Below are 12,600 nucleotides of genomic sequence, written 5' to 3' on the forward strand. Positions count from 1 at the left end.
GGGAGAAGGGACGCATCCACTCACGGGAGAATCTCTTTACTCAGTAAGGGCACCTTACCTTTATAAGTTGTAACGGTTGTCTAATAATGTTTAATTTAAATATGTATGTCACAGAGCTAATAAATGAGATGACCAAGACTTTATAATTAAAACAAAACACTTGAGTATTCTAGAAGTTACTGTTTTTTCCCTGGGAAAATGGAGAACTACTTTTTCTATGTGTATATTTTTATGTAATTAGCACTCTGTTCCTGGTTCAGGGAAAACATGCCCTAAAGCAATAATGTTAGATATTAAAGATTAAAATCCAGTGCAAAAAAAAAAAAAAAAAAAAAAGGTCTGTGTAGACCATTGGGAAGCTCTTGGTGCATTCCGAGCTGGGGAGGATGGTGGCTTGGACTAAAGTGTTAGCAGTGAGGATAGGGAGAAGTGGACAGATTCAAGAGCTACTGAGAAGGAAGTATAATAGGATTTGTTGGGATTGGTGAGTGAGCAGGAACTGGGGAACACCAGGTTTCTACGTGAGGTTGTGGGTGGATGGTGGGACCCTGTACAGGACAGGAAGTGCCAGTGGAGACCCAGACTTAGGGTCTGGGTCTGATGAACAAAGTTTGCATATGTTCTCTGTGCCTCAGTTTACTCACCTGTAAAATGGGTTGTTGTGAGTTTAATGAGTAAACCTTAAGCACTGAGAACAGTGCCTGGCACATCCTGACAGTGCATGAGTGTGGGAGGTACCTGAGGGTCACCAAAGTTGATCAGTATAGGAGGCACCTGGGTGCCAGGATCGGGAGCTCAGGACACTGGTGAGCTGGAGGTACAAGTTTGAGAGAGTTTAGGATCGTCACTGAGTCCTTGGGAATGGCTGTGAAGGCTTCACCCCGGGGAAGCATAGAGGGAGGGGAGGAGAGGACCCAGGATGGTGCCCTTCGGGACTTCAACGTTGGATGGTAGGAGAGAGGAGGAGAAGTCGGGGGTCCCAAGAGGAACATACAGTGAAACGGGAGGGACTGCCCAAGAGTGTGGTTGTCCAGAAAACTAGGGAAGAGAGACTCAGTAAGGAGTGGATGGTCTGCAGAGTCATGGGCTACCTGGGCTGAACCAAATCGCCAGGAAAGGTCCTTCGATTTCGTGACAGAGACCACTGGTGAGAAAAGACCAGTGTGTACACAGCCAGGATACAAGGTTGAACATAACTGCTCTGGAGTTCAGGAAGGGAGAGGTGTTCTTACCTGGGAGGGGCTGTGGAAGGCTTGTGGGAGGATGCTAACTTTGAGCTCGGGAATTAGACCAGGGTCCACAGGATGGGTGGGCCAGGAGGGCAGGCCGGGTGGAACTAACTGCATAAGCAAAAGTAGAAGAGATGGAGTTTGTGCTGGGCAGGGTCAGGTGCACAGAACTCTATCTTTTTCTTTTATTTCTGATTCTGACCATGGAAAGGAAATGCTTCAGAAACCTTGAGCAGGGTCTGGGGACATTCCTGGGATATGAAGAGAGTGGTTCTAGGGAAGAACCTTCCTTTAGCATTAGATCTGCTGGAGTCTTTAGTTCGAAAGGCAGGTGACCCGATGGGCATAGTTTCAAGTTCTCTTTGAATGTGCCGTGGAGGATGGCAGCCACTGGTCACGTGGGGCTGCTGACACTTGAAACGTGGCTGGTCTGAACCAGCGTGAGCTGTAATGGGAAACCCACACCAGATTTTGATGACTTAGTTTGAAAAAAAGAATGTAAAATACCTCGTTGATCTTTTTTTTTTTTTTTAACATTGATTATATTTTGAAATGACCATATTTTAGATATTTTGGGTTAAATACAGTGTATTATTAAAATTAAGTTCAACTATTCCTTCTTAATTTTTTAAAGTGACCAGAACAATTTTTTAAATACATGTGTCTCACATTATGTTCCTATTGGACAGTTCTGATCTATGTGAAGGAAAGTCTAAAATGTTCTCGTTGAATAAAAGTAAAGGACAAAGAGTGTAGATATTGATATTTAAGACCCTTGTACCTTCTTAGATATTACTTTCACTATCACTTTAGAAAATGTAAATATTAGTAATACTATGCTTTTTTTTGTCTTAATGTAAGTTTTGCTTTTATTTTTTTTTTTAAAAAAAAAACTTACAAGAATTGAGCTGAAAAGCACATTTTGTTCCCATGGCCCGTTGACTATTTTTTTTGATGAGCGCCTGCATAACTTATGAATCACAGGAGAAGAATTTTCAATAAGAGAACTTTTTTAGGGGCCATTCAGCACAGCCAAACCTATAAAATCATCCCAAACTACCGAAAGAGTTACCCTAAATTTGATGACGTCAGAAACTACCCAGTCCTGCTCCTGGGGAGGCGTGGGCCAGCTGCTGGAGCCCAGCCTGCGTGTGCACAGCCTTGTCTCGGTGGTGGTGCAGCCGGAGGGCTATCCCTGGCAGGCACACTTCCATGGGAAGCAGACCTCCCGCGGCATGGCGTGCCCTTGTTGCCAGGAGAGATGCTCAGCTCATCATCTTTACCAGGTCTCTTCAGTTGTGCTGGGACCCATGCTGAGGTTGGGGGAACCAGAGAATTTCTGGGGGAGACACTCAAAGGGAGCAGAGACTTGAAGGGTGAGGGCAAAAACTGGATCAGTAGACTGATTTCTTTCTTTGTCAAGCCTTGATTTATGGTGTTGACAAGCTTAAGAAGGACAAGGAAGGAAGACAGGAAACTCCAGGCTAGAGGACTAGAGGCTAGCAAAGCGATACGGGAGATGGGCAGGGAACAGGGGACCTGGATAGGAGGAGCCAGGGACGGGGACAGGAAGTGAAAGATGCTTGGATAGAAGCTCAAGGGCTTGCTGCAAGGAGACGGGAGGATGGGGCTGAACTTCTAGAAAAAGAATTGCCCTATCATATCTTTGATGCTCTTTGGAGGAGGACAGCAGGCTGAGGGCTTTGAGGGAATTCGAGGGAACTGTAATTTCCTGTAGGACCGAATATTCGAAGGTCAACCATGTCTGGGTTTCAGATGTATTTCTTGTTGTCTTTGCAGGATGAATTGGATCTCACCGACAAAAACCGGGAGGCTGTGTTTGCACTGCCACCTGAGAAGAAATGGCAGATCTACTGCAGCAAGAAGAAGGTGCCCTCTCTGATTCCCTTCTGCTGTCCCTCAGGGTCCACAGCATGGCAGCCCTTGCCTCCATGCTTTGCTCATTCATTTAACCAGTATTTATTGTACACCTGTCCTGTTCTAGGTGTTGGAGGAGTGACAGTGAATAAATCAGGACAAAAATAATCCCTGCTGTCATGGAGCTTACACTCAGGGACATAGGATTCTGGTTTTCAAAAATCCTGGAAGCAGGTGCCCACTGGGTTCCAGGAGTTGGTGCTGGGTAAGGGAGCTATACGATAACAGGTCTAGGGAATTCCCTGGTGGTCCAGTGGTTAGGACTCCGTGCTTTCACTGCCATGGGCCCGGGTTCGATCCCTGGTCCGGGAACTAAGATCCCACAAGCTGCGCGGCCAAAAAAAAAAAGTCTAGATTCCTTTCTTGTGCCTGTGCGTATGCAGAGAGGGTGTGCGCCCTGGGCCATACCTGGGGGCAGCTCTGTTGGAAGAACTCCATTTGGGGGGAAGTGAGTGGTCTCTTCTGGATCTTGAGCCCCCCCCGCCCCGTCCCAGGCTGTGTCTCTGTCCCAGGGCAGCATGCACATCAGGGACACACACTGGTCTCCACTCTCGCCACCCTTTCCTCCCTTTCCTCCTCTCCTTCATTAAAAGATGTCAGTCCCCTGGGCTTCCCTGGTGGTGCAGTGGTTGAGAGTCCGCCTGCCGATGCAGGGGACACGGGTTCGTGCCCCGGTCTGGGAAGATCCCACATGCCGCGGAGCGGCTGGGCCCGTGAGCCGTGCCGCCGAGTCTGCGTGTCTGGAGCCTGTGCTCCACAACGGGAGAGGCCACAGCAGTGAGAGGCCCGCGTACCACAAAAAAAAAAAAAAAAAAAGAGATGTCAGTCCCCTGAATATGGTCCTCCCTAGAAGGATGAGCCGGGCCGCAGTCAGATCTTAATTGGGTTTTATCTCCTCCCCTCTGCTTTCCCAGTGGCTGTGCTTTCTGCTCTCTTCCTCCATCTCTATGTCTCTTTCCTTCATCTCTTTCTCTCTACGTCTCTCTTGCCTCTTTTCTATTTGAGCCTGTTTCTTTCACTCTATTTTTCTTTTCTTGGCCCACCTTCCTCCCCACCCCTCCACCCTCTCGTTTCTCAGGCTTGCAGCTCAAGAGTGTATAGGTGTTTGGGAGCTAGGACCTGGTTCTTCCCACACCTGAGGCTTAGAAGTCTCCCTTCTGGGAGAAGACGGGCAGGTCTGGGATGGTTTGGGGCTGTTTCTCCTTCGTGCTCCTTAGAGACCATTCCTGGCTCTTTTATAACTCTTCTCACTCAAGATATTTGTTCCGGGCTCCATACTGGGCCAGACCGAGCTCATAAAATTGGTCACTATTCTAGAGTTGGAAGGAACCGAGGAGCAACCCAATCTAGTCTTTCATTCTACACAGGAGGCCAGGAAGGCCTAGAGAGGCCTTCACACAAAGTCACCAGCCAGTCGTGGCAAGTGCTGCAGTGATGCTGGAATGCAGGCCTGCCAGAGCCTTGAGAACCTGCATGCACTGCAAGCCACTGTCTAGTAAACTCAGTGTGCATGTATTAAGCACCTGCAGAATACTGTGCTCTGTGTTTAGGAATCTCATTGTGAGGAAAGCAGGTCTTTCAAAAGCTCAAGTCGTGGAAGGGAGGGAGGGAGGAAGGAGAAAATTAATTTCAGGAGTAGCTCATCCTATCTCGTGCTTCTCCACTTTCCAAACTGATTTACTCTGGAGGTCCCTGACGTTGATCCCTTATGCAGCTAAAATAAAGAACGCACTAAAATGTAAGGACGTCTCTCGCCACCTTCCAAACCAAGTTGTGTGTCATCTCCCCACACACTTTCACATCCCCTCTCTTTCCACATGGTACTTCCTCTTGTCTCTAACACTCTCCCCCTTTCTTAGCTTCAGTAATCTTGAGTAACTCAGCCCAGTCCTCTCAGACCCCCTACCCCAGCCCCCGCATGAGCCTTGTGTGTTAGATCCCCCCCACCCTGGGTTTCCATGGCCCACAAATGGTCATAGAGCACTGGTCACCCTGCCTCTGGCACAAGACAGACTACTACGTGGATGACTTTTTGTTCAGTACTTTCAGGGTTCAGTGCAGTGATTGGCATGTAGTAGGTGCTCATTAAAGGCATGTGAAACGGCTAACTGGGGAGCCAGTAAAGGCAAGAAAGTATGTGTTTCATGATACATTCGTTTATGTTCTGTGGTCTCCTCTCTAAGGCGGAAGCTAGAATTTGGGGACTTTGGTCATATATATCCACGTGAAGTCACAAAGACCCGATCAAGCCAGGTTTCTCACTGATCCAAAATTTGGATTTTTTTTTTTTTTTTTTTTGCGGTATGTGGGCCTCTCACTGTTGTGGCCTCTCCCGTTGCGGAGCACAGGCTCTGGACGCGCAGGCTCAGCAGCCATGGCTCACGAGCCCAGCCACTCCGCGGCATGTGGGATCTTCCCGGACCGGGGCACGAACCCGTGTCCCCTGCATCGGCAGGCGGACTCTCAACCACTGCGCCACCAGGGAAGCCCTAAAATTTGGATTTTAAGAAACAAAATCATGAAGCCAGAGTGGATGAGGCTGAGGGATGCAGGGCAAAGTCCAGGCCGGCTGGCAGGCAGGTGGTTCAACAGGAAGGTTCTGGAAGAGGTAAATGTTCGTGCTAATTTGAAAGCAGGAAATTGGCAGAAAGCAGATGAGGGGGAACCTCCAGATGAAACAGGGACAGGAAGGAGGAGGGTGTGTGTAATGCCCAGAAGCAGACCCACTGGCCGGAGGAGAGGACTGGATTTTCAGTCAGCATCAATTCTTGTCCAGCTCCCCTCATTCCTGCCCACACTTGGGGAGGACTTGAGGCTTTCTCTTGGGGCCCGAGGGCCATGTCTCATCTGGGCTCTACCTCCTAGCTGCACAGACCCTTCCTCCTTCCAAACCCAGGGCCTTGGGAGTGTCTTTTTCCCTCCTTTTTTAAAGTTACAGTTTACTGAGTACCTACTATGTGCTAGGCGCTGCACCAAATGCTCTATGTCAATTAGTGCTTCCCAAGCTGTCTGAGAGAAAGACCAAGTTTTTAAATATCCAAACTGTCACCGACAAATACTTTTGTAAAATACAATGAGAATGATATTATCAGAAAACAATAAAATTTGAAAAAGGAGATCTACAAAATATAAGCACACATTTTCATTAGATTCAACAGACTTAAAATTGTATTTTATTAAGTAGAGTCAGAACAGATATAACAGGGGAAAAAAAAGAATTTATTTTTAATTGTGTATATTGTTTGAAAGTGTATACACCTGTGTGGTTTCTGCCTCTGTCACTGGCTGGTCCTGAGATTCGATGTGCACGATCTGCCTTTTGCCAAGGAGGAAATGGAAGCCTGGGGAGATTTTATAACTTCCTCGAAGTCACCTTGTCTAGGCTGGGCTAGGAGATGAATCTGAATGCTGACCTGGGACGAAGCTCAGGGTCTCAGACTGTGGGCCTGTCTTGCCGGGGGGTCCATCCAGTCCTTCATCTTGTTCCAGGAACAGGAGGATCCCAACAAGCTGGCGACCAGCTGGCCTGACTATTACATCGACCGCATCAACTCCATGGCCGCGGTGAGCCTCGCCCCTGTCCTGCCCCGGCCCTGCCTGGAAAGGCTCTGGGGAGAGTGGGTCGTCATCTTCCCCTGCACCCCACAGCCCACCCTCTCTGGGGATCAGCAGCTTTTCAGTTATTCTCAAGATTTTATCCTGATCCCTCCCTCCCCTGTGTGACTTTAGATCCCCCCAAACCATTGAAACATTTATTATGTATGTATCACACAGCCTTGGGAAATAGTCTGGGCTGATCATTCTCCCCATTTTACAGATGAGGAAAGTGAAGCCTGGGAATGGCTATTCTCAGAGTCTGTCACTCTGTCTTAGTAAACCGTTCCCTGAGGCCTCACCATTCCTGAGGCGAGGGCGGCCCCCGGGTCACACTCGGGCTGGGAGTGGCAGGGAGCTGGGAGACAGGCAGCCCAGCGTGACCTCTGCCCCCTTCTCCGACCTCAGATGCAGAGTCTGTACGCGTTTGATGAGGAGGAGACGGAGATGAGGAACCAAGTCGTGGAAGACCTGAAGACAGCCCTCCGGACACAGCCCATGAGGTGATGTCTCCTTCCCTCACTTCCTTCCACGTCCCCTCACCCAGCGGTCCCCTCAGCTTCCCGAAGCTTCACGCAGAGCTCTGCTCCCATCCCAGTACCCTTGGCCAACTCCACTCTCCAGCATCCCCTAGAGCTCACTTTACCTCCTTTCACATCCTGGCTCCTACGCCCCCTCTGTGAGGAGCTGGGATGCTGCCAGAGGATGGGCATGTTGGGGAGGGGAGATGAACATGGGAAGATGAGATCAACCTCAGATCCTGAAGAGAAACTGAAGGCAGGTGCTTGTTTTATTGGGAAAACAGAACAGGATGGGGGGGTGGGGGTTGGGCATACGGACAGGTACACAAGAAAGAGCCGTGCACATGAGGGGCCCCGCGCCAGAGGGGTGAGTGTGGGTGAGAAGTACTCCAGCCACTAGGGGGCGATGTGGTGTCTCTGGATGAGATTTCTCCATCTAGAGTGGGAGCAGGCAAGGAAGGGGGGGATGGGTGTCTCAAGGGCTGAAAAGAGCCTCTCCCCACGTCCCAGGCCACATTGTGAAAGGGCCCAAGAGAGCCACAGGCTCCTCTTGTGTCTGGCAACTCATTCTGGCTTGTGGGAACCAACTCTCAAAATGTTCAGCAGTTTTGCAAGCTGGTTGTTAAACATAGCTATGATGAAAATGTAAATTACATCAACTCATGATTAAATAAATGCTATCAAAAACAAAGGTAATTAAGTGCTTGAAACTTATCACTCCTTAATTACCTGATGATTTGACTCCATTTTACTGTTATGTATGCTCTTTACTGTTACCTGTGCTCAGGGAGTTCACACCCACTGTGTGTGCCTGGTGGGAATATGTAAACGGTGCATCTCTTCCCAGCTCCACGTTCAGTGACACACATTGATACTTTGAAATCAGCTATGCTGGCGGTATTTATACCATGGAAATTGGCAAACACCACAATCAGGTCTTTTCTTTCTCTAGAGCTCCAGTTGTTACCAGCACAATGATCTTCGTGTGTGTGTGTGTGTGTGTGCGCGTGCACGCACGCATGCGTGCACATATGCACGCGTGCACATGTGTGGTCTAGGTTGACCCAGGAGCCTGGAAATAGCCTCAAGGAGAACGGGAGCCCCCTAATCCCTGCTTGTTGCTCAGGTGGGGTGGTGGGGGCCTGGTATGGGCAGGGGATGCAGGAAGGATGAGGAAGTCAGGAAGTAGAAGGGCTGAGGGGAGGTTGCCAGGTTCATCTCCCACTTCCATTTATTTTTTTTTCCCCATAATAAAATTCTGATTACCAAAGTCACACACAGTCATGGTGGAAATTTTGTGGAATACATAAAAGTATAAAATAGAAAATAAATAATACCTATTTTTAACAATTTAAGAGTACATTCTATTTTTCTAGGTGTATTTCTTTAATCATGTAGAAATACAAATGCTCTGGGGATCAAATGTACTAATTATATGTAGTGCTTTCCTCACCTTCATTTATGACATTTCCTCAGATCATTAATTATTCTACTGAATCAAGGGTTTTAAGCCTCTGTGTGTGTGTGTGTATGTGTGTGTGTATGTGTGTGTATGTATGTGTGTGTATGTGTGTATGTGTGTGTGTGTGTGTGTGCATGTGTGTGTGTGTGTGTGTGTGTGTGTGTGTGTGTGTGCCGTGGATGACTTTGCCACCCACATGAAACCTTTTGAGTGCTTATCAGAGTGATGTTAAATAGTAAGATAGAAATAGATAAAGTTAAAAATGAACCAATTAAATTGAAATGCAGTTACCAAATTTTAAACATTTGTGAGATAGCAATAAATGTACTTCTTTATGCCTTAAATAATAAGAACTAGCAACCACCATAATTTTGAAGCCCTGATGAGTGGAAATGATATTTTGAGATACCTGTAACAACTGTAATTAGAGATGAAAATAGCTGTGATTTCTTTGTGTGACAAAGTCACAGATTCTGCTAACGCCACTACAGTTTATTGCCTACATTCATCACTGAAGGAAATGCTAAATTTCAGGTAGAGGTTTTACCAAAAATAAAAGTGTAATTTTCTTTTCCCATCCAAGTTCATGGACCCCTGAATGTTAGCCATAGACCCCTTAGGGGAACACAGATTCCAGGTTAAGAACCACTGAACTAAAGGGTTTTTAATGTTTTTTTGCTGACCTTCAAGATAACTCAGATGTTTTCTTAGGGATCCCTTGAAGAGTGCCTTCCCCAGCCTTGATCCCTTGTTGCAGTGACTCTGCTGGCTCCCATGTCTGCAAGTCCTCCTTGTTTTCTGACTGTAATTCTCTTAATTCCCATCGTCGTTGGCAATGAGTCTTCAGGTTTAACAGCCATGATAATTATCCTAATAATTATCATGATCATCTCTTTCACATATACACCTTCATAGCTGTGGAACCCACAGTCAACGACGTGCAAATGCATGGTATTTAAAATGCAAATAAGATCTGAGTCTTGTGAGGTGATAGGATTTTAGCTCTTTAGATAAACTTTACAAGTGAACCAAGTGGCTACTGTCGGCGGGACACAGCGGTACCCAGGTAAGGGGGTAGCTGTTTGCAAAATGCATACAGAATAATAGGCAACTGCAGGATACCTGTTTTGCTGATGGCTCTGGTCTGGGCAGGTTTGTGACCCGCTTCATCGAGCTGGAGGGCTTGACCTGTCTGCTGAACTTCCTCCGGAGCATGGACCACGCCACTTGTGAAAGCCGCATCCACACCTCCCTCATCGGCTGCATCAAAGCTCTGATGAACAACTCCCAGGGGCGGGCGCACGTGCTGGCACAGCCCGAGGCCATCAGCACCATCGCACAGAGCCTGCGCACGGAGAACAGCAAGACCAAGGTGGCTGTGCTGGAGATCCTGGGCGCCGTGTGCCTGGTGCCTGGCGGCCACAAGAAGGTGCTGCAGGCCATGCTACACTACCAGGTGTACGCAGCTGAGCGGACGCGCTTCCAGGTGCGGGGCTGGTGGGGGGCTTATATCAAAAGAGCTGAGGAGCCTTAAGAGAGGGGCGGTTTGGCTGGGAAAATGGACTCCTCGCTAGACCGTGGGCTCCTTGAGACTGGAATATGGGTCTGCTTCATTTCTGTGGCTCCGTGTCTCTGAACCCAGCACCTGGCTCATAAAGGGGCTCAGTCAAGAAATATTGAATCCAATACCGTTGCTGGAGTGGAGATTTCAGGCCCGATGCCTGGGCCGGTGCCTACTATAGGGGCACTGGGACAAGTCCTGGGAACTCAGGCCATGCTATGCTCTTTTCTTCTCCCTGACCTGCTCCAGGTAAAGAGATAGACAATAAGTATAGTGTCTTGGTACTAAGTCTTAATAGATGTGAACTGTTATCACAAACATTATGGTTTATCCACCACTAGAGACTATATGTTTGTTCTGTCATCAAACATTTTAAAGCACCTACTCTGTTCAGAAAGTGACCCCTGGCCCTTTGCAGAAGATGCAAAGGAGGTAAAAGGTAACGTCCGTGCTATCAAGGAGCTGGGCAGGGAATACAGTTACTCTTGGTATCCTCGGGGGATTGGTCCCAGGACCCTCGTGGATACCAAAACCTGTGGATACTTAAATGTCTTCTATAAAAGAGTGTAGTATTTGCATATAACCTATGCACATCCTTCTGTATACTTTAAATCATCTCTGGATTACTTATAGGACCTAATATAATGTAAATGCTCTGTAAATAACTTAAGTACCATATAAATGCTATGTAAACAGTTACTGGTGTTCAGCAAATTCAAAGTTTGCTTTTTGGAACTTTCTGAAATTTAAAAAACATATATATTTTCAACCTGGCATTGGTTGAATCTGCATATGTGGGACCCACAGATACGGAGGGCTGAGGAGCTGTAAACAGCTGTAAAGTGCTAAAGCATCTTTTCAGCATCACCCAGCAAAATAAAGCAAGTCCCCAAGGCTGAGTGGACAGGAGACTAAGGTAGGACTGGGGCTGAGATGTAGAGAGGCAAAGGAGGCTTCCTGGAAGAGGTGAGCTTTAGGGAAGATCCAAGATGAGACTGGATAGATTGGGTAGAGAGAACACATGGGGCATTCTGGGCGATCGGAATGGCAGGAGCAAAGGCACAGAGGCTGGACTCACAGGATCCTGAGCCCTCCTCTCTTCTTCCATCCTGCCCTTCCATCCAGACCCTGCTGAATGAGCTGGACCGAAGTCTAGGCCGGTACCGAGACGAAGTGAATCTGAAAACAGCCATCATGTCCTTTATCAACGCTGTCCTCAATGCGGGCGCTGGAGAGGTGAGGCATCTTCTCTGTGCCCTTGCTGGGCCCTGACTTTCCGGACCTGGGGAAGAGGGCGTGAGTGCTGCCTGGGGATGTGGCAGAGGGTCAGTGTGGCTGACACTACCATCCCTGTCCTCAGATTATCTGTATCACCTCTTGCCTCCTTCACTTGGGGCCAAGAAAGAACAGCTTGTCATAAACCTCCCTGTCACGAGCGGTTCCTGGGGAGCTTCCTGCCTGGGTCACCTCATGCATTATGCGTGTCATGGACAAACCCCAAGCTTGTCTGGCTGATGACTGTTTAGGATGGTGGGGGATCATTGATGGGAGGAGGGCAAGTGTTGGCCCTTCTTTCTAGAGCTTTCTAAAGACCTGCTTCTGGACTGATTTCTGGGGAGCTGATCATGCTCTTCTAGCACCTTCTGTTAGGAGGTGTGACTTCTGATTTTCCTTCTTTTGGGGTCAGAATGGGATTCCCAGACCTTAAAAATAGCAACCGTCGAAGAAGAACTTGAAGAGCAGGTGAACCCCCCAAATGCTAAGGCAATCAGGTGCCCCAGTCAAGGTCAGCTTGTTGAAGGTCAAAAGGGGCCATTTAATGATCTCTGCTTTTCCCTCTTTTCTGCCGGCATACTTTTTTTTGCGTCCCGTCCTGATGACCTGAGTTAGGTGGGGTGGATTGGGGGAATTACCTGTCCCTAAGATGCTGATGTCACCTGAGTCAGTCCTAGCTATTTATGCTGACATCTGTTCTGGTTAGCTGCTAACCATACCTCACCAAGCAGTTCTTATGAATGTCATTCCTGTAGGTGAGTAATATCATGCCCATTTAACTGATGAGGAAACTAAGACTTGCAAAAGTCACAAAACCAGTAAGTGACAGAGCAGGGATTGGAACCAAGAAATGTCTGGTTCCAAAGTGTGTGCTCCGTATCACTCTTCAACACTAATCTTTGAGGCCAAAAACTTAGAGAAAACTGGTGAAGGACTTAAAGGAAGTGAGGCAGGAGAGCTAAAGGGAGTAAATAACAAGGTCAGAGGATGTCTCCTCCCACCCTTTCTTGCAACTCTGGG

The 12,600-nt window shown here is 47.9% G+C and overlaps 1 protein-coding gene across 3 annotated transcripts in view; it reads left to right on the forward strand.

Annotated features, from left to right (window-relative positions):
- DAAM2 (dishevelled associated activator of morphogenesis 2) overlaps positions 1-12,600 on the forward strand; it is a 113,869-nt gene that overhangs the window by 69,057 nt on the left and 32,212 nt on the right. For all 3 annotated transcript variants that reach the window (XR_003437177.1, XM_027127153.1, XM_027127152.1), the window contains exons 3-7: positions 3,030-3,119; positions 6,657-6,731; positions 7,170-7,264; positions 9,897-10,230; positions 11,431-11,541. Coding sequence is in view for 2 of the 3 variants with exons in the window: in XM_027127153.1 (XP_026982954.1) it covers positions 3,030-3,119; positions 6,657-6,731; positions 7,170-7,264; positions 9,897-10,230; positions 11,431-11,541 (705 nt within the window). In the remaining variant the exon portion in view is untranslated. The remainder of the gene's footprint in view (positions 1-3,029; positions 3,120-6,656; positions 6,732-7,169; positions 7,265-9,896; positions 10,231-11,430; positions 11,542-12,600) is intronic.

The sequence above is a fragment of the Aethalodelphis obliquidens genome, unplaced genomic scaffold (genome assembly GCF_003676395.1).
Source record: "Aethalodelphis obliquidens isolate GAN/ISIS:26980383/991018 unplaced genomic scaffold, ASM367639v1 scaffold31, whole genome shotgun sequence".
In the NCBI taxonomy this organism is placed as follows: domain Eukaryota; kingdom Metazoa; phylum Chordata; class Mammalia; order Artiodactyla; family Delphinidae; genus Aethalodelphis; species Aethalodelphis obliquidens.